The sequence below is a fragment of the Carassius gibelio genome, chromosome A25 (assembly GCF_023724105.1).
Source record: "Carassius gibelio isolate Cgi1373 ecotype wild population from Czech Republic chromosome A25, carGib1.2-hapl.c, whole genome shotgun sequence".
Taxonomy (NCBI): domain Eukaryota; kingdom Metazoa; phylum Chordata; class Actinopteri; order Cypriniformes; family Cyprinidae; genus Carassius; species Carassius gibelio.
The window spans coordinates 14,891,784-14,914,420 of NC_068395.1; the positions used below are offsets into that span (position 1 = coordinate 14,891,784).

The following is a 22,637-nucleotide window of genomic DNA, read 5'->3' on the forward strand; positions in this document are numbered from 1 at the left end:
AACATCTAATGTTTTTGTAAGACTTTGTATGAATAGTACATTTAAAGTATGCTGATCATGCACAATATCTGCATTTATTTTATTATAATTATATAAACAAACAAATAAGTAATGTTTTTTTTTTTCTGAATTCTGAATCCTGTTGGTTTTATTTCCATAAATTATATTCAAATTCAAACATTTACATTTAATTCTGAATGGTGGACATGAAATAAATAAATAAATAAATAAATAAAAAGATTGCTCTTTCTCTTTCCAGAGGGGGGCGCCACATGTTCATCAAAGATAGAAGAGTGCTCAGGCTCTAATCCAATTCACCATAAAACTCCAGTCTCATGCAGTCCACATAGCAATATTTTTTTTTTTCTGGCCCAGCTCTGGTCTACACAAACCGTGTTCCCTTGGCCCAAATACCGCAAAGAATGATCATGATTAAAGACAAGGGCTACACATGGGTCATAACTGGTCCGAGTCTCAGCCAATTAATAGCCCATAAGTGGCCCTACACTGGTCCTTAATAGGTTTTAGCATTGGTATCGATTTTCAGCCGTAAGTAAACCAGAATCTCCGATCAGCAACACCTGAGCCTTAAATAGCCCAGACCTAATACAGAATATTAAAATGTGATATTATTGCATTGTATTTCTTTTACTATCTCTCCCCGTGTGATTCTAAGATTAATTGTACTGAGAATAATAATTTAATTAAGTGCAGTTTAATGCAGTTTACTGAATTACTAATTTGCCTAATTTTGAAGTGATAACTTTTCATTCTGTTTTGACTTGCCATTTCAAAGATTAAATAAACCCAAATGAAAGTTCATTAATTAATGAAGACACTGAAGGTACATGATCTGTATTGTGTTAGACTGGACTCTGTGGGTAGAAAAGGGACAAGTTGCTCATTATAAAATATACAGTAAACACAGAGATTTACATTAAACAGCAGATTTACAGTGAACACACTGCAGGAATAGATCGTACATCTGGAGAAACCGGTTCATTCACTTTTGTCTCATATTCGAGTCTGAGAAGACAGGAGGATCTCAGTGACTCTGCAGTTCAAAATACCACACTTATCAAATTGCTAAAAAATAAAAATAAAAATAAAAATAATTCTGTCAGCCCAAAAGCAGGAAGCAGCTGGTGCGTTCAGAATTCAGGAGATGAAGTGATAGTAGTTAGTTAAATAGTAGATATTTTATTGAGTCATCTTAGTTGCATCTCTTTTCGTGTTCAGTTAAACATTGTCTGATTAAAATAAATTCAACAAGCTTTATTATACCCAACATACTCAACATACAGTCAGGATTACAGTAAGAGAAACAACACAAATGATTGAAATGACTGCAGTGCATAATATGACATGTGTAGGTAGTAAGGTGGAAGAGATAAAGAAATAACTTGAATGATGTACAACACAAATGTGTATTTGCTCTCTTAAATATGCTCTCTTATTAATCATAAATATTACTTCTGTTTCTAATTTCTGTAGTTACGTCTATAATTCCACTGTTGACCCTCTCCATATCCCTTAACCATCACTCAAACTTAACTATACCAAAAAACCTGTCCTTAACCTCACCCGTATCCCACATCAATAACATAAACTGTGTTTTGCAATACAACATCAAGACAGTAAGGTTTTTTTTTTTTTTTTTTTTAACATAAGTAGTAATTAAAGTCATCTAATATAAAGTGGGACTGAATATACAGTACATAGTAATTTTACACGTGTAACAATATTTGAAAGTACAACATGCATTTACTATTTCAGTTAAATTCATAAATTATATACCTCATACAACAAATATTTTCATAAACGGATATGTGACCATGATTAGGAAATAAGTAGAAGTAGAAGTCAGTAGTTTGTCTGTTGTGTAATCTTACAAAGTGAGAGTAAGGAATCAAAAACCTTAAATCCAGCATAGACGGGTTCAGTGAATGTGGTGCTGAATGTGTGTAAGTGTGTGAGTGTGTGTGTGTCAGAGACACTGTAGAAGGACAGAATGCCGGCCGGCCAGTCCAGATACACTCCTACTCTTTCAGAGAAGGGTGAAGGAGCAGGAATGTTTTTGTTCTGATTGTTGTGCCAGAAAACAAATCCATCATTAAGGCAGAGAAGACACCAGGACTTGTTATTGTATCCTAACTTACCTACAGTCCCTTCTCTGCTGATTGTTTTGTAGGCCACTGCTATACGAGCCCAGCCAGTCCGCTCAACCTCCCAGTAATGACGTCCAGTCAGACTCTCTCGACACAGAACCTGAGGAATATCTTTAAATCTCTCTGGATGATCAGGATACGGCTGCGGCTGTTCCACATATTTCACCTCTCCGTTCTCAGACAGAATGAGTTGAGTGTTTGCTGTGTTTGGATCCAGTGTGAGATCACAGAAATCTGAACAAGAAGAGAGGAAAAACAGTTGTACACTTTTGTTTGTTGTCAATAAATCTGAAAGAGTGTCAGAGAAAGAACCTACATTTCTGTAGACCTGGTCGGATCCTGAAATGCTCGCCATGGTCTAAACTACAATGAGACACACACACACACACACACACACAATCTTTATCATCATATTTTTTTTCTTAACTCATTAATTGCCTTTTACAGTGAACACTTTTTTAAAATATGAAAACAACATTAAAGAATATGGTACAAATATAGAGATGAAACTCTGGCATGAAACTCTGATTGTGGAGTCTAATAGGTCTAATTCAATCTGACGTAATGACATCATCACATGGCACAGCTGATTGGTACTTTCCTGTATTGGTAGCCAATGAGCTCGCTGCTCAGCATTCAAATATATGACTAGAGTTTGCTGTAAGAAGTGCAGCTTGCTTCAGAAACCCTCCACCTTCCACAGCTCCACATGTATATGTCTGCTACGAGGTGATTCATGTATACTGTGAGGTTGTTTCATGTATGTTATATTTGCAGGACAGTATTTCTTACATGCTCACAGCAGCATGTTGTGGATGTATTGGCATGGCAGTAGCAAGTCTCTATACTTTCTCTGCCGCAGCACTAGCAGCAACAGCGTAGCAGAACTATTCCACCAAGACCAAATACATTGACATTATCAAGTACATTACCATCCCTCTGAGAGCTGTCATGACAGAACTACATTTCTGAGATAGCATAGGGATCTATTAATCTATTATCATAGGGATCTATTAATTAATTATGATTTTGATTTGTAAGCAGTGTTTTGTTTAGTGTTACAGACATTAATATTTCTTAAATTGTACCCAACATACTTGAGTATTTTTAGTGAGCAGTTTTGATCCTTCAGTTTGTCAGAAAGCAGCTGGACTCCTGCTTGTCCTGGGTGATTGTAGCTCAGATCCAGCTCTCTCAGGTGTGAGGGGTTTGAACTCAGAGCTGAAGACAGATAATGACAGCCTTCCTCTGTCACCATACAGCCAGACAACCTACAGATACACACAACAGTGAAGATTACATCATCTGTGAAGCCCTCAACTCTCGAACACTTGAGCAATCATTGTTGATCTCAGTTTAAAATCAATTATGCATGTCCTTACTGGCGTCCTCATTACATCAAGGTACTGTTTATGCATTAATACACTGAAAGTGACACCAGAGATCATGAAATGATAATCAGTCATGATCATTCATCACACAGACAGATACAGGACATTCACTCAAAAGTGAGTTTAAGACAGGAGTAAAATGCAACAAAACATCTTGCAACAGGCTCTTTTAAAATAACTATTTTTTACTTGATACAGCACATTAAAAACACAACGCTGAGTGCTGAACTTTGGTCATGCTAAGGAAAATAGTTTGTTCACTTATAATATTGGTGTAATCTGCAGAGATTGCAGAAAGTTGGGCTTTCTGAGGTGTTGAGTCAGACATCAAGTTTTCAGGTAAACCCCTCATACTGGCCTCACCTCTTGTGTCAGCTTGATTTCATAGATTTAACTCAGCAGAAAGAGGGAAAGATATTTATTTTAATGCACCACACCCTTCTTTTAATGCACCACCTCAGCTTAGGCATCCATACAATAGTAACTGTACTGTGAATGAGAAGGAGGAAAAAAACTGACACAGAAGCAAGGAGAGGAGTGGTAAGTTTTAGATATCTGTCATTATTTCATTACTACTATTACTATTGTAATTTTATCATTATTATAATTACTGTCATTATTGATATCACTGTTGCCGTCATCACAAAATATTATCATGATCGCCATCTTTAGCATTACTGTTGTTACTATTATAATTAATATAAAAATATTATTATTATTAGTATTGAAATTACTATTTCCGTCAACACAAAATATTATCATCACCATCTTTAGTATTAGTATCACTAATGTTATTCATATTTTTATCAATATTATCTATTATTTATTATTTATTTGACTATTTCCATCTACACAACTTATCAGCACCATCTTTAGTATCACTATTGTTATTATTATTACTGTTGCCACCATCACAAAATATAATAATAATAATAATAATAATAATTATTATTATTATTATTATTATTATACATGTTATTACTATTTAAATACTTTTTACTATTACTACTATTACTCATTTGTCATTTCTGCTTATTTTCAATTGCTGTTACAATCATTGCTGTTTTATTGTTGTTTTTGTGTTTTGTTGTTGTGTTTTGTGTTCACCCTATATTGTATGTTTTTGCACTCCTAATAAAAATAAATAAAGAGGAGAAGAGTAGTTTGTGACAACTGATAGAAAGGACATATCTGCAGCCTTGACAGCATAGAGAAACTTGAGAAATTATAAATGTATAATGTTCCAAAATACCTTAATATCTTAAGCTGACATTTTGGACTCTTCAGCCCATTAGAGAGTAGCTTCACTCCTGAATCCTGCAGGTCATTGTTACTCAGGTCCAGCTCTCTCAGGACAGAGTTTGAGGATTGTAAAGCTGATGACACAATTTCATATGATTGACCAGTGAGATTACAGCCAGCAAGACTGAAACAGAACAGAACACAAACTAATTAAGTAATTATTCTTATACTTCAATTATCATTCCAATTACATCTGTTTAATTCTTGTAAAACAGTTCAGAACATTCTAAAAATAAGCAAAACAGAAAGTGCAATTCCATTCAGAAGAGACTCTTCATTGTGACACATGATTAAACACTCACAGAGCTTTTCTGCAGTTGATCACTGCTGGTATCAGTCTTCTTCTGCCCTCATCTGATGTGTTGTATTTCTTGAGATCCAGCTCATCTAGCACCTCCTCTGATATCTGAAGCATGTAGGCGATTGCTGAGCAGTGAGATGGAGAGAGTTTTTTTTCTTTGTGTTTCTCTGATTTCACAAACTCCTGAATTTCTGTGGACAGAGTCTGATCTTTGACTTCCAGCAGACAGAGGAACAGATTGATAGATCTTTCAGTGAAGAGTCCATTTTCATCTTCAATCTTCTCTTTAATGTACTGTGTGGTTCTCCTGATGCTCTCTGAGCTGTTCTCTGTGTTTGTCAGTAGATCCTGTAAGAGTCTCTGATTGGACTCCAGTGAGATGCCCAGCAGGAACCGTAGGAACAGATCCAGATGCCCATTTTTACTTTCTAAGGCTTTATCTACTGCACCTTTATGCAAATTGTGCATTGAATCAAAGTTCTTAAGGGCTTCCATGGTGCTGCTTAAATAGCAGTTAAACACATAGAAAGCAGCGAGAAACTCCTGAACACTCAGATGAATGAAGCAGTAGACTTTTCTCTGATGAATCACAGATTCTTCCTTAAAGATCTCAGTACAAATCCCAGAATACGCATCAGTGATGTCTAAGTCGCTCTCTCTCAGGTCCTCCTCATAGAACATCACATTGCCTTTCATCAGCTGCTTGAAAGCCACTTCAGCAAGTTTCACAATCTCTTCATTTTTGGTCTTTAGGAGTTTCTGTGGATCTCTCTCTTCATACTTGCTCAGTTGAGTCAGCAGGAAGTGGATGTACATTTCAGTAAAAGTTTGAGGGATTTCTGCACTCAGATCTTCTTTCAGGAGCTTCTCAATCACAGTGGATGAGATCCAGCAGAAGACGGGGATGTGGCACATGATGTGGAGGCTTCTTGCTCTTCTGATGTGTGAGATGATTCTGCTGGCTTGATGCTCATCACTGATTCTTTTCCTGAAATATTCCTCTTTCTGAGGGTCATTGAAACCTTGAATTTCTGTCACACGGTTGATGTATTTGGAGGGGATCTGATTGGAAGCTGCTGGTCTGGAGGTGATCCAGATGAGAGCAGAGGGAAGCAGATCTCCTCTGATGAGGTTTGACATCAACACACCCACTGATGAAGACTCATTCACATCACAAACTTTCTCATCATCTGAAAACAGTGACTTTCTGCTTTCATCCAGACCATCTAGAATAAACACAACTTTACACTCCTCATAAATCTTTGAGTCCAGATCTTGAAGCTCAGGATGGAAGTCCAGCAGGAGTCTGTGAAGACTGAACTGACGATCTTGAATCAAGTTCAGCTCTCGAAATGAAAGCACAAACATGAAATCTACATCCTGATTGGCTTCTCCCTCTGCCCAGTCTAGAATGAACTTCTGCACAGAGACAGTTTTTCCAATTCCAGCGATGCCTTTAGTAAGAACAGTCTTGATTTTGTCTTTCTCCTCATATTCTGGTTTAGATAAGGCTTTGAAGATGTCATTACAGTTTATTGGATTTTGTTGTGAGTGTTGTGTTCTGGATGATTTCTCCATCTTTAAAACCTCATGTTCTTCATTCACTCCTTCTCTCTCTCCTTCTATAATGTAGAGCTGTGTGTAGATCCTGTTCAAGAGGGTTTCATTCTCTTGTAGTTTGTTTCCCTCAAATAAGAAGCCAAACTTGTTTTTCATGCTGGTTTTGTGCTGGTCTTTGACTCTGTGCAGGACCGCTTCAGTTCTTTTCTGCTTGATGTGTGTCTGATCGTAGGATGCAATTGTGTCATCTATCTCCTCAATGCTGGAATTAAAATAAAGAATAGCAAAAATGGCAATAACAGTAATTACAATGTTTGTTTAACATTTTAAGAAACATAACATTATGGATTTTAATACTAACAGTGGGGCAGAAGTCACTGTTCTAGCTCTGAATTCAATGGGAAAATTCATGGATCTTGTGCTATTCATAGAGACACCGCTGGGTTCTGGAGATTTTGATCTTTTCTTCCTGTTGTTTCTGACAAAAGATAAACAAGTTTGTATATTATACACACACACATATACACAGTATTATTGTATATTAAGATACTGTATAATACACATTTCCACTATTTGATATGTCAAACACACAAATATTTTCTTAATAAATAACTTTTCCATTTTATTAAACATTCAGGCAGTTATTAAAAGCTGAATATTTTTTTTAAATTAGTTATTAAATATATTTACATACATTTAGTAGAAAACAAGAATAAGCAATTTTGTGAATTATACATGGTACATTTGTTACGTGCAAGCTACATTGGCAACAAAATTAAATTTAAATTGGGCTTTTTATTTAGTATTGACAAACTTCTGGTTCAAGCCCTGCATTTGGTTTTGTCTCAATGCAGATAGAAATACAAATAACGATCAGTAAACAGATTACAGTTTATCACTTCTCAGAAATTCCACAACCCAATAAATACAGACTGAACACGACAGACGCCGGCATTGGTAACACACTGATCTGACAAAATCCAACAAATAGCGTCAGTGCTGGTCAACATCTGTTAATGTAGTGTGAAAAAGCCAATAAAAATCAAACCCACATAGTTTAGTGAGCGAGAGTTGTGCTCTACTTTTTGAACTACAGAGATATAAGTCACTCTGATAAAATGTTACAAAACTGCTAAAGTCATACCTGGAGGCACTGGAGGTCTCTGTTGCATCACTGATGTCAGGGGGCAGATTGTGTATTGAATTATCAGACAAAGATGCATAGCTTGATCTGGGAGAAGGAGATCTCATTTCAGACATAGTGTCTTCATTGTCTCTTTTCTCATGGAAGCTCATGTTTGAAGCACTGTCTTCCTGCTCTTGTGTCTCAAAAAGTATGACCTCAGACCTTTGTGGAAACACAAAAATAGAAAAGATACTTTAAAACAAGTTAAATAGACATATACAAATAATTAAATACACATTAGCAGCTTTGCATGTTCATACTTGAAGTGAAGTCTTGTGTATATTGATTTTGTTCTGCACAATGACAAATGTTTTGAGCTTTTACTCAAATCAACTCACTCCATTCAGTGCGTTCTGAGACTGCACACAGACAAAGCTTACAAAAAACCCCTAACTACTGGTGAACTTAAACTCAAAATTAACTTAAGATCAGCATGTGTGAGCAGGGGTGTAGCACCAAATTTTGGGCCCTGGGTAGAAACCATCTTGCTGGGCCCCCTTACCAAATACCATAGTGATACCAATGGGTGGGATATTTTGAAGAAAGTCGGTAACCAAACGACTGATGGACCCTATTGACTTCCATAGTAGGAAAAAAATTACTATGGAAGTCAATGAGGACCAGCAACTGCACTGTAAACATTTCTGCTGTGATTTTACAGTAAATTACTAATTGGCTACTAATTGCATTACTTTCACAGTAATTTACAGTAAAAAATGTAATGTAAATTACAGTAAAATCACAGTTGTGTACAGTCATTTCACAGTTATTGATTTCACATCATTACTGTAATTTCACAGTGCATAACTGTATAAATATAGTTATCAGTTGTAACTTTAACAGTAATTTATTGTGTTTCAGCTGTAAAAGTAATGCAATTAGTAGCCAGTAATTAACTGTAAACTTACAATTTAATACAGTAATGCAATATGATGACATAAAAGTAGTAAAAAAAAGATTAAACAATAGTTTCCACAATTGATTTTATTTTCAATAAAATTGATACAGCAATATCATAACAAATGTTGCAAGAGTCACTGCATAACAGCGGGCAAGAGTCGGCAACGAGATGGCATTCAAAAAACACAGCTAGAGGTAAATACCAAAACAATAGGTAGAAGTCCAACATATTCAGTGGCGATATGGCAAGTAAAAACGGAGAGAGCCAACAATGACCAGAGCAAATGAAAAAAGTAATACCATCAAACAAATAACATGGCAACCCAAGCCCCAACACACAGGTTTCATGCGAGTACATACTTAAAAGAGAACTCCGGTCAATTTAAACATTGAGCTAATTTTTTTGTAAATTTGGAGTGCTGTCAGTACAGAGAACAATGACAAAAATCAGTGTTGCCTACACTTGTTCCTTGATGTGTCATTTCAAGTGCACAGCCAATGTGAGTGATACCTTCAGAGTGAACACGAGTGAATCTGACTGCAGTAGATGTGAAAAATCTGAATTAAAATGAAGTTATTTCGGCCAGCGCTCATACGTGTATTTACATCCTGTTTTCGGTTTAAGTCCAAAGTAGTCGATTGTCGAGTTCACGCGCGTGATCATAGGTAACTAAACATATACTAAACAAAAACTTCATTTTTATTCATATTTTTCACATCTACTTCAGTCAGATTCACTCGTGTTCACTCTGAAGGAATCACTCACATTGGCTGTGCACTTGTAATGACACATCAAGAGCCGCATTTCCACTGTCCGGCCAGTGCGAGCCAGAGCTTAAAGCAGGCCGGGTGGGGCTCATAAACCCGGGCCAGTAGCACCGAGGCCAGAATAGCGCAGGGTTTCCACAGTGGAGCCTGAAGCACCGCGGCACGTCACTAAAACACGCCCTTTACACGCTTCTCAGAACAACGTCATGCAACCTCAAAATTTCAACATCAAAGAGTTATCAGAAAACTAAGAAATAAGTCACTGGAACATGCACGATCACAAACCAAACATCAATCAAGTTATTTCAAACACTCGCTGCTGACTGAAAGTGAGTTTTGAGCTCAACTGATTTACTAAAGTGGCCCAAGGTTTTCGTCGGGCCAAAAAACCCTGGCCGTTGGCCCCGAGGAAGCCCCGGCGAGGCACGATCAAGCCACGGAAGTGACAGTGGAAACGCGACTGGTCCTGGCACGCACTAGCACGCCCGGTCTTAGCTCGATAGTGGAAACACGGCTAATCAAGGATGTTAAGAGGCTAAAAGCAGGTTTAAACATTGTCCCATTGAAGTTAACAGGGTGCAAATATTAAAAAGAGGATAACAAGTGTAGTTCTCTGTACTGACAGCACTCCAAATTTACCAAAAAATTAGCTCAATGTTAAAATTGACCGGAGTTTTTCTTTAACACAAAATCTAATTATGTTGCCATCCATTCAAAATCCACAAGTTTGCGCAGCAGAGAACAAACTTGCTGATTGATGCCTCCCTGCTTCTTCTTGGACTTAGATCCTGTATCAGAAAAAAAAAAAAAAAACATTTCAAAGTCTGATTCCCTATTTTTGTTATATATTTGAAAATACAGTCTAACATTAGAATATATTTTACACTGATTATTTTTCAATAATCCATTTAGTTTTTCTAATTTCCTATTTGACTACAACTCTGACCACAACAGCACAAGCTAAACACCTTAGGGTAAGAGGTGCTCATTCCTGTAGCTGGATATCTACCTTTTTTTGGATCAAACTGAACTCTGCAGGAAGGTAGATATCCAGAAATAGGAATGAGCACCTCTTACACAATGCGTTTTAAAAACAGTCTTAATATACAGTGAAATGGGATTATTAAACTTCAAAAAAGACAGTTTAAAGACATGCAATTGCACGTTTGAAAGTGAAAACTGTTGCACATCCACCAGGTTTGAGTGGTTTCAGAGCAGTTTGGGTAACACTTTAGAATAAGGTTCCATTAGTTAATGTTAGTTAACTACTTTCGTTAACATGAACTAAGCAAGAACAATCCTTCTACAGCATTTATAAGTCTTAGTTCATGTTAATTTCAACATTTACTAATGCATTATTTAAATCAAAAGTTGTGCTTGTTAACATTAGTTAATGCACTGTGAATTACCATGAACTAACAATGAATAACTGTATTTTCATTAACTAACATTAATGAAGATGAATAAATACAGTAATAAATGTATTATTCATTGTTTGTTCATGTTAATTAATACATTAACTAACATTAACTAATGGAACCTTATTCTAAAGTGTTACCGCAGTTTGTAATAATGTGCAGTACTCAAAGAAATGGTTAACTTAAAAATTAAAATTTGCTGATATTTGTTGATAATTTATATTTGTATTTTGGATTGTCATTCCATCATTGGAAGCTCCATTCACTTTAGCCCGAAATGAAACCCTAAAAATCTTGAATTCTGTTCTGATGAAGAAATAAACTATAAATTATCAGCAAATTAAAAAATTTTGGGTGAACTGTTCCTTTAATAAGTACTGTTTACATTGTTTATAATATGCTGTTGATTAATTTTGAGTTTACTTTATGGCATTTACATTTCTGAACATATTTTGCTATTCATTTTAATAATGGAGTGAGATTTTTTCAGACATGGAATGGTAATAGGAACGTCTGTACCTAGTCTGTTCACCGTGTTTTGCCTAGGGATGCAATGTTCAAGTGAAGTCTGTCTCTTCATCACAGTGAAAATACAATACATTAAAAATTTAACACTGGTATCAGATTGGTACTCGGTATCGGCCGATAAAGGTCTTAAAGGGAGGGTTCGGAGTAAAATCAACCTAGGCTCCTTTGCACCATGACCTCGAGCCAAATACCCCCCAGAAGCCTTTTTACCCTTGGTTGAACATTATTAAAGTTAGAGCTTATTTAGAGATATCAGCCGGATGGCTAATGGATCCTAGGCTGTATCTGGTAAATTACCCCACTAAAAATGCCCAGAATGATGCCAAACTTCTACAGTAGTACAAATAGTATGTAATCATAAAACAAGGCTTTTGAAAGTTTGAAAGTACATCAGTAGTTTATTTAAATAACACTTGCCTGACGGCTCATGCTACTGCTAACCCAGACATCGACGTCACTTCAGTGGCTTGGGAAAAGCACGTAAAGGTCCTGGCAGAAAGCGCTGCATAAAGAAACTCAGAAATATTGGATGACCTGAAATTAAACCATAAATATGGAATCAATGAAAACTAAAACGGAAAAAAACTAATTTGGGGAAAAAAAAGCTGATTTCATAGGGCCTTACGTTAGACATTACCTTGGACAATCAAGCGAGGTGTGCTCATCAATGGTCATCCTTTGGACTTAGGCAGCTGTGGCAGATGACTGTAAAGTAAGTTTATACAGAAAACATTTTTATAGATACAACGGGGTGCAAAGTACACTGCCTTTGACTTTAAACCTTATATTCAGTAACAACTTTACTGAATATACATTAAAAGAAAACTTTTTACCAATAATTGAAAAAGTGTTTGCAAAACAAAACTTACGTCAGCCTCGAGCACGATGGCATCTTGTGGTTCTTTAAAGTATGTCCATTTTTTCCAGATATCCTATATGAAGATCGACGGGGAGAATAAACACATTCTTAAAACACAAATAATAAAAGTACAAAGATGGATTAGGGGCCATTCACATATCGCGTCTTCTGAGCACGCAAGTTCGTTATTTCCAATGTAGGCGCGCGGCATGCGCGCTCATAATGCAAGCGACGCGGTTGCTTCATCCTTTCCCGTTTAAAACTCAGCCAAGATGAAGGAACAGCTGTTCATAGCTGTATATGTATACGTAACGCACACGGACTGCAGACGGATTATATGTGAAACAGGCGTTAGAAAACGCAGACGCTTCAGGAGCGCTTCTGCCCGAGCGTTTTCCACGCGTTTTTTGGGGCGATATGTGAACGGTCCCTTAGTCTATTTACCTATGAAGTGCAACCGAAGTAAAGTTACAGTCAAGAATCTATCAAAAATGATATTTTCGTGGCATGTGCGTTGTCTTTGAATTGAAATTCACAGGAATTAGCTAACGTTTTAGCTATTCAAAATGGATGATGACGCACTTTTTTCACTCAGATACGAAAGTCTACAAGAAAGAATACAATTTTAAAATGCAAATAATAAAAGTACAACGACAGAAATAGTACATTTTACCTCTGAAGCAATAACTGAAGGAAAGATAAAGTCAACACGGTAAATAATATCTCAGCAGAACTTCTCGTGTACATCGTCTTCTAAGTTCACAGTGATAATGCAAAATGGATGACCGTGTCGAGCTACCCTGGGACATCCCGCCCATTCTTCAAGTTCAAACTTTGTAAAGTTAGCCATGCACTAGAAACTAGCCTATTTTTTCTTTCAAAATTTGTTCAAGATTATTCACCTCTCTCCAAAGACTAAATAATTTTCGATTACATTCACTTAAAATAATTGCACAAAACATAGGATCATTAAAAAAAATGCAAGCCGTCCTTTAACAAAACTTAGTAACAAAAACATAATTCATCATAAACAACTGCTGTAAAGCACTTTCTAAGTTTTTAAGGTCATTTTTCAGCTGCTTTCATGCCAATGTCAGGGATTTTCAACCACCACTATGAAACGCTAACTGCTAGCTGCCAGATCTCTAACATCGCATAAATAACTGCTTAGATGCATTTTTGTTTTAACTATATGCACTTTTTATTTACCTCATAACTTACCTTTATACATCAGATAGTCAGATCGTCAGTGCCAAGAGAATATTCCTGCGTCGTGTCGTGTCGTTGTGAGCTGGATCAAAGAGAGCATATTATGTCAGACTTATTAAAGTACGGAATTTTCGCTGTTGGAACGTTATGAAATAATTTCAAATAGGTTAAACGATTACATTACTATTTTGTTGGAAGAATAATTTTTTTGAAGAGAGAGCATACTTACATGTAAAGTAGCCAGACTGAAGATGGCGTCTTCGTTCTCAGCTGAATAGGTATTTTTACAGTACTTTGCTGTCATATCACAGCAGATAGTTAATAGTCAGTGAGCGAATCCGCATTACTGTGATATTACAGTAAAACAATAAAAACAGTATTTTACTGTAAAAAAACACAGTTAAATATTGTGAAAGTCTGGAAATATTTTACAGTGTGTTTAAGTGCCAACCTTGACATGAGGGAGAGTAAATGATGACAGAATTTTCATTTTTGGGTGAACTGCCCCTTTAAAGTTTAAATGTGTACAATAACAATGTACCCATTTTGCTTATTTCCTCTTAACACTTAATTACTAATTACTAAGTGTTAAAACAGGCAATTCCGCTAAAAGCTCACCTTGTCCCACTGTCACATCCACCTCACTGTCACTGCTTTCACCTGGCCATGATGAGGGGCCTGCTGCTGCAGGGTCTGAAACTGAAATATATGGCTTCAAATGGTTGCTAAAATATCCTTATCATAATACCTTTTTTAAAGTGTAGGCTAAGTACAAGTTAATTGCTGATTATTTGTCTGTTTAAAATAAATGCAGACTATAGAATCACAGGGTACACTAACCACCAAACTAGACATTCAGTCTTTACGTTTTAAAATAAGTAATTTTCAATCATTAAGATATGCATTAAACTGATAAGAATCCTGAGCGTCCGCGAGCTAATTTGCATAACAATGCGGTAAAATAGGCGCTAACGATCTGTGTTTTCGCGGGTGTTAGATTTTGACAATGGAGGGAAATATACAGTGTTTTCATGTAAACTTCTGACTCTGGGGAGAACTCCTCTAAGAGTAGATATTTATGTTAAAACAATGTCAATGCTCGATTATGCATTTGGAGCTCACCTTTCTTTTCAAAAAACTGAGTGAGCAACTGCTTGCCCTCATTTGCCTTTCTCTCTTTAATCTTCGTTTCTTTTCGTTTTTGAGCCCCTGATTTTCCTTTCTTAAGGAAAGACATGACTCTTCCCCTGTCTTCTTAGTTCATATCACGGCTAACTCCAGCTCCTGTCTTATTTTACTGTCTATGCTCCTGTCTCATTAACTGATTCACCGCTGGTCCACACTCCACAGCTGAAGCACCTGAACTGCGGGTCGTACCATTTACATTGATTCGAGAGGGGTCGTGGGGCCCTGCACAGAATGAAAATGACTTTGTTATACCAAACCAGTGCCTAACTACAAGTTTAGTTTTGCACAGGAACATTTTCATTTGTACATAAATGCTATACAAATGTTAGTGCATGTATATGTATGTATAGAAAACTGACTTTTAAGGACCCCCTCCCCTACCTCGGGCCCTGGGTACTCGGTACCCTTTACCCCCCCAGTCCGACGCCCCTGTGTGTGAGGAACTTTACCATACAGCATTTGCAGTGTGAATCCACAGAGAATATCTAATCATATTATTACAAATAGATTTTTTTATAATTTAGTAGATATATGTGGCATATTGTCATTGTAAAAGTTGTAAGTAATATTTTTCCATAAATTTCAAACATATGAAATTGTTTTCAATGTTTTATTATACTAAGGTTCATAATCATTTCTCAATGTTGATTCAGATATTATTAATATTGATAAAGTGAAACATTCTTCACTGATATTGTTTCCAGTCTTTTTACTGTATAGTATATTAGTACAATTGTTCTGACAGTGAAATTTCTTTAGACTCGCAACAACTTAGTTACATTCACCTTTACTAAGTAATTTTTGTATGATTATCTACATGTAATATATATATATATATATATATATATATATATATATATATATATATATATATATATATATATATATATATATATATGTAATCATAAGAAAATGTTCAGAACTTACCACAATCAGCTGCCACTTAAGAGTCCAGGCATAGATTGAAACCCTCAGAATATTCTCCTTTCTTTTACTTTCATTTACTCAGCTGGTCAAGGTGACTCTTGGTTTTGTCTTGTCTTCTTCTGCCTCTAGTGGTGCAGAGCATCATCACAACCTCAGCTCGGTCTCAAAGCAGTTGTTGTTTTTAAGTGAAATCAAACAATGAAAATTAGACTCATTACAGTCAAGACAAGTCACCTTTATTTACTGTATATAGCGCTTTATACAAAACTGACTGTGTCAACGCAACTGAACAACATTATTTAGGAAAACAGTGTGTCAATAATGCAAAATGACAGTTAAAGGCAGTTCATTAATGAATTCAGTGATGTCATAATTCAGATTAGTTCAGTTTAAATAGTATCTGTGAAATCATTTAAAATCAATGATATCACTGTGAATGAAGTGGAAGTTCAGGAAAGGAACTAGCTATCATGATATGCTCATGGTGTTTGTTTCATAAGACAAATAAGAGCTTTTTTGTTGTCAGCAATAGGGATAGTGTTTAGACTCCTGTCTGCTCCTCTTCCAGGAATCTCAAACTCCTCCATCTGTATCTAGAGTCACAAGGAAGTATTAATTGATAATTGATTAAAAATAACATCTAAATAATAATAATAACAATGTATGAACTGATCTGATTTGTTTTTAACAACAGTTTCAAAGGTTTGACAGTTGTGATTTCCAGATCCTGTTTCAGCACATTGACTCGAGAGTCAGGGCTAGTTAGCATGGACTTTCCAGAGACAAGGCTGGTCACCGTTGACCTTTCAGAGTCAAGTCAAGTCACCGGTGATTGTCAAGGACTGAGTCAAGTCAGTCAAGTCAGATGTATTTCATATTATCTAACTTTATAGCTGTTGAATTAATTCTGAATGTTCTATTATCAGAGCAGATATTTTGAAGAATCTTGGGATTCTATCAAAAAGAACGAAGAGACCTCTTTGACCTGGAAAGTGTCTTCAGATGGACTAATATTCATACTACTTCTCCTTATGATCAGGTGTTAACTTACAGCATGTACATAATTTATTCTATTTTTACATTAAAAGGAATAGTTCACATAAAAATGTATTTCATCATTTAATAAGAAGATCATTTAATTAGGTAGCAGGTCAAGCTGTTATAAATCCTGTCCAGTTTTTCATGCCAACCCTAAAACATACAGAACTACCTAATATTGCTACAAGCCTTACTGTATCATAAAATAACTGCTGTTAATAATGTTCATCATCTGGTGGACTACCTCCTGCTCTGTCGTGCCATTGTCTGCTGCTACTGGTTTTGTTTTGCTTTTTTCTATTTTTTGCCCTCCCTCATTTACTAGACCGGATCCCTGCATTCCTCAGAAGTGTTTTTTGGTTTGCTCCGTGACGGGCTCTCTCGTGTTCTCCTCCCTCCTCCACTTCCTACGCGGCCGCGCCATCGGGCGCCCCCTGCCGGGTGTTTACGAAAGGACATTCAAGCCTCTTATTTTCCTGCTGGACATTTTTCTATTATTTCCCGGCCTGTTTTTGTTAGTTGGAGGGAGTTTTTCTTTTGGACTTTTTTTTTGAATAAATTCTCACACCATACCTGCATCTGTGTCCAGTTGTGTTCCTGACAGAACGATCTGGCCAAGATGGACACAGCAGGCGCAGATCCTGTCAGAACCGCAGTCACCCAGCAGGGTGTTCTTTTGGGCCAGCACGAAGCCAGATTGACGAACACCACAAGGGAGGTGGAGTTCTTAACCAACCAAGCGGCTGAGCTGACCACCCGCATCCAAGAGCTGCAACGAGAGGCTGCAAAGGGTGGTGCAGCTCACCATCTTCCTCGCCATGAGCTTGAGCCCCGATGCAATAACCCACCACCCTACGATGGAAACCCCAATTCCTGCCGGGCCTTCTTGTCCCAGTGTTCGGTAGTGTTTGCCTTGCAGCCACGCACATACGCTCTTGAGATGTCCAAAGTGGCTTATGTATTGACTCTTCTAACTGGTAAAGCTAGAGACTGGGGTACTTCCGTCTGGGAGACTCAAGCCCCTTGTTGCGCCTCTTTTAAGGATTTCCGCCAGGAGATGGAGAGGCTATTTGACCGCTCTGCCAGAGGTCAGGAAGCGGCTGACCAGCTAGCACGGCTCCGTCAGGCGGGTCGCTCAGTAACGGACTACGCTATTCATTTCAAGACTCTGGCAGCGACCTGCGATTGGATTGAGGGGGCCTGTCGAGCTATGTTCCGTGCAGGGCTAGATGATGACATCCAGGATGAGTTGGCCACTCAGGACTTGCCACGGGACTTTGACGATCTCGTTAATATGGCGTTGCGGATCGAGGGTCGCCTTCGCCGCCACCGTCAGCGCCTGGCAGTTCGTCCACCCTGGAGGACCGAGGAGTCGTCACCTGTTTCCCCCACCGAAACCACTGAGCCGGAGCCTATGCAGGTGGGCTGCCTTCGGCTCACTCCGCAACAGAAGCAGCAAAGACTCACCCAAGGGCTATGTCTGTATTGTGGCAAGTCCGGTCACTTCGCAGCAGGCTGTCCGTTAAAAGTCAAGGCTCACCAGTAAAGAGGGGGATCCTGGTGAGCGCTACCCCTTTATTGCATTCCCCCTCCTCTCGCACTCTCCTTCCTGTCTCAATTCAGTTTGGTGATATCTCTAACTCTTGTGCAGCACTGGTTGACTCGGGAGCTGAGGGCAACTTTATGGACCTCTCCCTAGCCACCCGTTGGGGAATTCCTGTCATTCCTCTTCCTGAACCTATTCCTGCCCGTTCATTGAATGGCACTTTGATCACCACTGTCTCCTATGCTACCCCTCCTGTCAATCTAATAATCTCGGGCAATCACCGTGAGGTAACCACGCTGTACCTTCTTGAATCCCCGAGTGCTCCCATTGTCCTGGGGCACCCTTGGTCGGTGCAACATGGCCCTCACGTGGATTGGTCGAGCAACTCTGTCTTGTCTTGGAGTAAGTTTTGTCATGCGTCTTGTTTGGGTGCTGCCTCTTTTCCTGTGTCTGTGTGTCCTGTCTTACAGGTGGAGGCTGCTGATTTGAAGGGGGTCCCAGTGGAGTACCACGACCTGTGCCAGGTGTTTTGTAAGTCCCGGGCCACCTCGTTACCTCCACATCGTCCTTATGACTGTGCCATTGAGCTCCTCCCAGGCACTTCTCCGCCCAAGGGTCACTTGTTTTCCCTTTCAGGCCATGGACAAATACATTAATGAATCCCTCAAAGCCGGTCTCATCCGACCCTCTTCATCTCCTGCAGGTGCTGGCTTCTTCTTTGTCAAGAAGAAGGATGGCTCCTTGCGTCCTTGTATAGATTACCGAGGCCTGAATGACATCACTTTTAAGAACAGATACCCCTTGCCTCTTATGTCGTCTGCCTTTGAGTTATTGCAGGGAGCCAAGGTCTTCACCAAGCTGGACCTTCGAAATGCCTACCACCTGGTTCGTATACGTGAGGGGGATGAGTGGAAGACAGCTTTCAACACGCCCACGGGACACTTTGAGTACCGGGTCTTACCATTTGGTCTGACCAACGCCCCAGCTGTCTTCCAGGCCCTGGTTAACGACGTGTTGAGAGACATGGTGAATCAATTCGTCTTCGTGTATCTTGATGATATCTTGATATTTTCCCCATCTCTGCAGGTACACACTCAGCATGTTCGCCAGGTGTTACAACGGCTGCTGGAGAACCAGCTCTATGTTAAGGCGGAGAAGTGCGTTTTCCATGCCCAGTCGGTTCCGTTCCTGGGGTTCGTTGTTTCGGCAGGGGAGATCAAAGCCGACCCCTGTAAGGTAAGGGCCGTTGCCGAGTGGCCAGCTCCTGACTCTCGTAAAGCTCTGCAGCGGTTCCTGGGGTTTGCCAACTTCTATCGGCGGTTCATCCGGAACTTTGGTCAGATTGCTGCACCTTTAACGGCACTCACCTCTCCCAAGGTACTGTTCAAGTGGAATACTGGGGCACAGGAGGCCTTTGATAAATTAAAGTCCCGTTTTATCTCTGCTCCTGTCTTGTCTATTCCAGACCCTGAACGTCAATTCATTGTTGAGGTGGATGCCTCAGATGTCGGTGTGGGCGCGGTCCTATCTCAGCGGTCACACGAAGATGGTAAGGTGCATCCCTGTGCCTTCTTCTCCCACCGCCTGAGTCCCCCAGAACGGAATTACGACATAGGTAATCGGGAGTTGTTGGCAGTCAGGCTGGCTTTGGGGGAGTGGCGTCACTGGTTGGAGGGCGCAGCTCAGCCCTTCCTGGTCTGGACGGATCATAAGAACCTCGAGTACATCCGTTCGGCCAGGAGGCTGAGCTCCCGACAGGCTCGCTGGGCCCTCTTCTTTGGTCGGTTCAATTTCACCCTGTCATACAGGCCCGGGTCCAAGAATATCAAGCCCGATGCACTCTCTCGTCTTTTCGAGGCTCCTGAGGGGAGGGAGTCTGCAGACACCATCTTGCCCAAAGGGGTGGTGGTGGCATCCCTCTCTTGGGACATCGAGAGACGAGTAGAGGAGGCTCTACTTAAGGGTCCTGTGCCGAAGGGTGGTCCAGCGGGTAATCTGTTTGTTCCCACCAAGTTGCGCTCTGAAGTGATCCAGTGGGGTCACTCGTCCAGGCTAGTCTGTCATCCAGGAGTCCGGAGGTTGCTGGCTGCCATCCGTCAGCGATTTTGGTGGCCATCCATGGCCAAGGATGTCAGGCAGTTCGTGGCTGCCTGCTCTGTGTGCGCTCAGAACAAGACTTCCAATGCGCCCCCCGTTGGTCTGCTCCACCCGTTGCCCATCCCTTCCCGCCCCTGGTCACATTTGGCCCTTGATTTTGTCACTGGCCTCCCAGAATCCATGGGTAACACCGTCATTCTTACGGTGGTGGACCGTTTCTCTAAGACGGCCCATTTCATTGCCCTTCCCAAGCTCCCCTCTGCCAAAGAGACTGCTCAGGTGATGGTTGATCACGTATTCCGGATTCATGGTCTTCCGGTCGATGTGGTCTCCGATAGGGGTCCCCAGTTTGTCTCTCGGTTTTGGAGGGAGTTCTGTCGGCAGATCGGGGCCTCTACGAGTCTGTCATCAGGTTTCCATCCCCAGACCAACGGGCAGTCCGAGCGGGCAAAGCAGGATTTGGAACGCACTCTTCACTGCCTGGCATCCCACAATCCCAACTCCTGGTGTCAACAGCTGTCCTGGGTAGAATACGCCCATAACTCCCTTCCGGCTTCTGCCACAGGTATGTCCCCATTCCAGTGTTCTGTTGGTTATCAACCTCCCTTGTTTCCCACACAGGAACCCGAAGCTGCGGTCCCGTCTGCTTTGGCTTTTGTCCGACGGTGTCGACGCACCTGGAAGAAAGCTAAGGCGGCCTTGGCCCAGGCTAGTAGGAGGACCAAAGCAGCGGCCGATCGTCACTGGACTCCTGCCCCCCGCTATGTGTGTGGTCAAAGGGTATGGCTTTCCACCAAGGACCTGCCTCTCAGGGTAGCCTCACGCAAGTTGGCACCCAGGTTCATTGGCCCATACCGGATCACCAAGGTCCTGAGTCCGGCGGCGGTGCAGCTCAAGCTCCCTACCACGCTTGGTCGGGTACACCCTGTTTTCCATGTTTCCAGGGTTAAACCTGTGTTCCATTCCCATCTTGTTCCATCTGCCCCAACCCCCCTCCCCCCCGTCTAGTGGATGGCTCCCCGGTCTATACGGTGAGGAAGTTGCTAGATGTCCGACGTAGGGGGCGGGGCTTTCAATACCTTGTGGACTGGGAGGGCTATGGCCCAGAGGAGAGGAGCTGGGTCCCGGCCCGGTACATCTTGGATCGGACACTGGTCGAGGACTTCTACCGGCGACGAGGTGAGCCCCTTCCTGCGGCGCCTGGTGGCGTCCGTCAGAGGGGGGGTACTGTCATGTCAGCTGTCTGATCACCCTGTTCTTCGGTGTGTGTTTTTGTTTATGTCGTCATTTCATGCGCACATGGTGTTTTGTTGGTTCGTCTTGCACCTATCTGTGGCGTTCCTCCCTCCCCCTCATTACTACAGTTTCCGCTTCTAATTGTTTGACTCCACTCACCTGCATTCAATGTTTGTCCATCTCTTCCTCTATTTATTCCCGTCTGTCGCGCCAATCGGTGCCAGATCGTCGTTCGACTACAGCCCATGTGTAGTCATTCTGTCTAGTCCTGCTCTGTCGTGCCATTGTCTGCTGCTACTGGTTTTGTTTTGCTTTTTTCTATTTTTTCCCCTCCCTCATTTACTAGACCGGATCCCTGCATTCCTCAGAAGTGTTTTTTGGTTTGCTCCGTGACGGGCTCTCTCGTGTTCTCCTCCCTCCTCCACTTCCTACGCGGCCGCGCCATCGGGCGCCCCCTGCCGGGTGTTTACGAAAGGACATTCAAGCCTCTTATTTTCCTGCTGGACATTTATCTATTATTTCCCGGCCTGTTTTTGTTAGTTGGAGGGAGTTTTTCTTTTGGACTTTTTTTTTTTGAATAAATTCTCACACCATACCTGCATCTGTGTCCAGTTGTGTTCCTGACATGACAGTCACCACTGATAAGCTACTTCTAAATATTGTAGAATTGTAATTTTCTGTAAGTTGCTTTGCAATTATTTGTATCATAAAAAGAGCTATACAAATAAACCTGAATTGAAATACCTGAATTGAATTAATATATGATCTGTGTGAATCAAACAGAACATAATGCATTCAGTCACTTCTGCTGTCTGGACTGTCAGAACGGCAGGTTCTGGATTTGAGATCATGGATTTGGTTTTTGTTTTTGATAACATTTTAATTGGTATTATTTGTGATAATTTCATCTTCATAAACAAAATAGATATATTTTTTACAGATTGCTATGTATAGACATCATTATTATTTAGAGTATCATGGGTAAGGTACAGAGCAGCTTCTGGTATTGTCACAG

General features: G+C 40.2%; 1 protein-coding gene across 1 annotated transcript; it reads right to left on the reverse strand.

The window, feature by feature from the left end:
• Window positions 1-827: 827 nt before the first annotated feature.
• LOC127947105 (protein NLRC3) lies at window positions 828-22,136 on the reverse strand. Its single transcript, XM_052544066.1, has 10 exons — window positions 21,782-22,136; window positions 15,706-16,298; window positions 14,209-14,289; window positions 7,867-8,070; window positions 7,084-7,200; window positions 5,164-6,984; window positions 4,812-4,985; window positions 3,266-3,439; window positions 2,485-2,531; window positions 828-2,402 (listed from the first exon to the last, which is right to left on the reverse strand). The coding sequence occupies exons 4-10, from the start codon at window positions 8,016-8,018 to the stop codon at window positions 1,864-1,866; spliced, it is 3,024 nt and encodes a 1,007-aa protein (XP_052400026.1). The 5' UTR covers window positions 8,019-8,070; window positions 14,209-14,289; window positions 15,706-16,298; window positions 21,782-22,136; the 3' UTR covers window positions 828-1,863.
• Window positions 22,137-22,637: the final 501 nt, after the last annotated feature.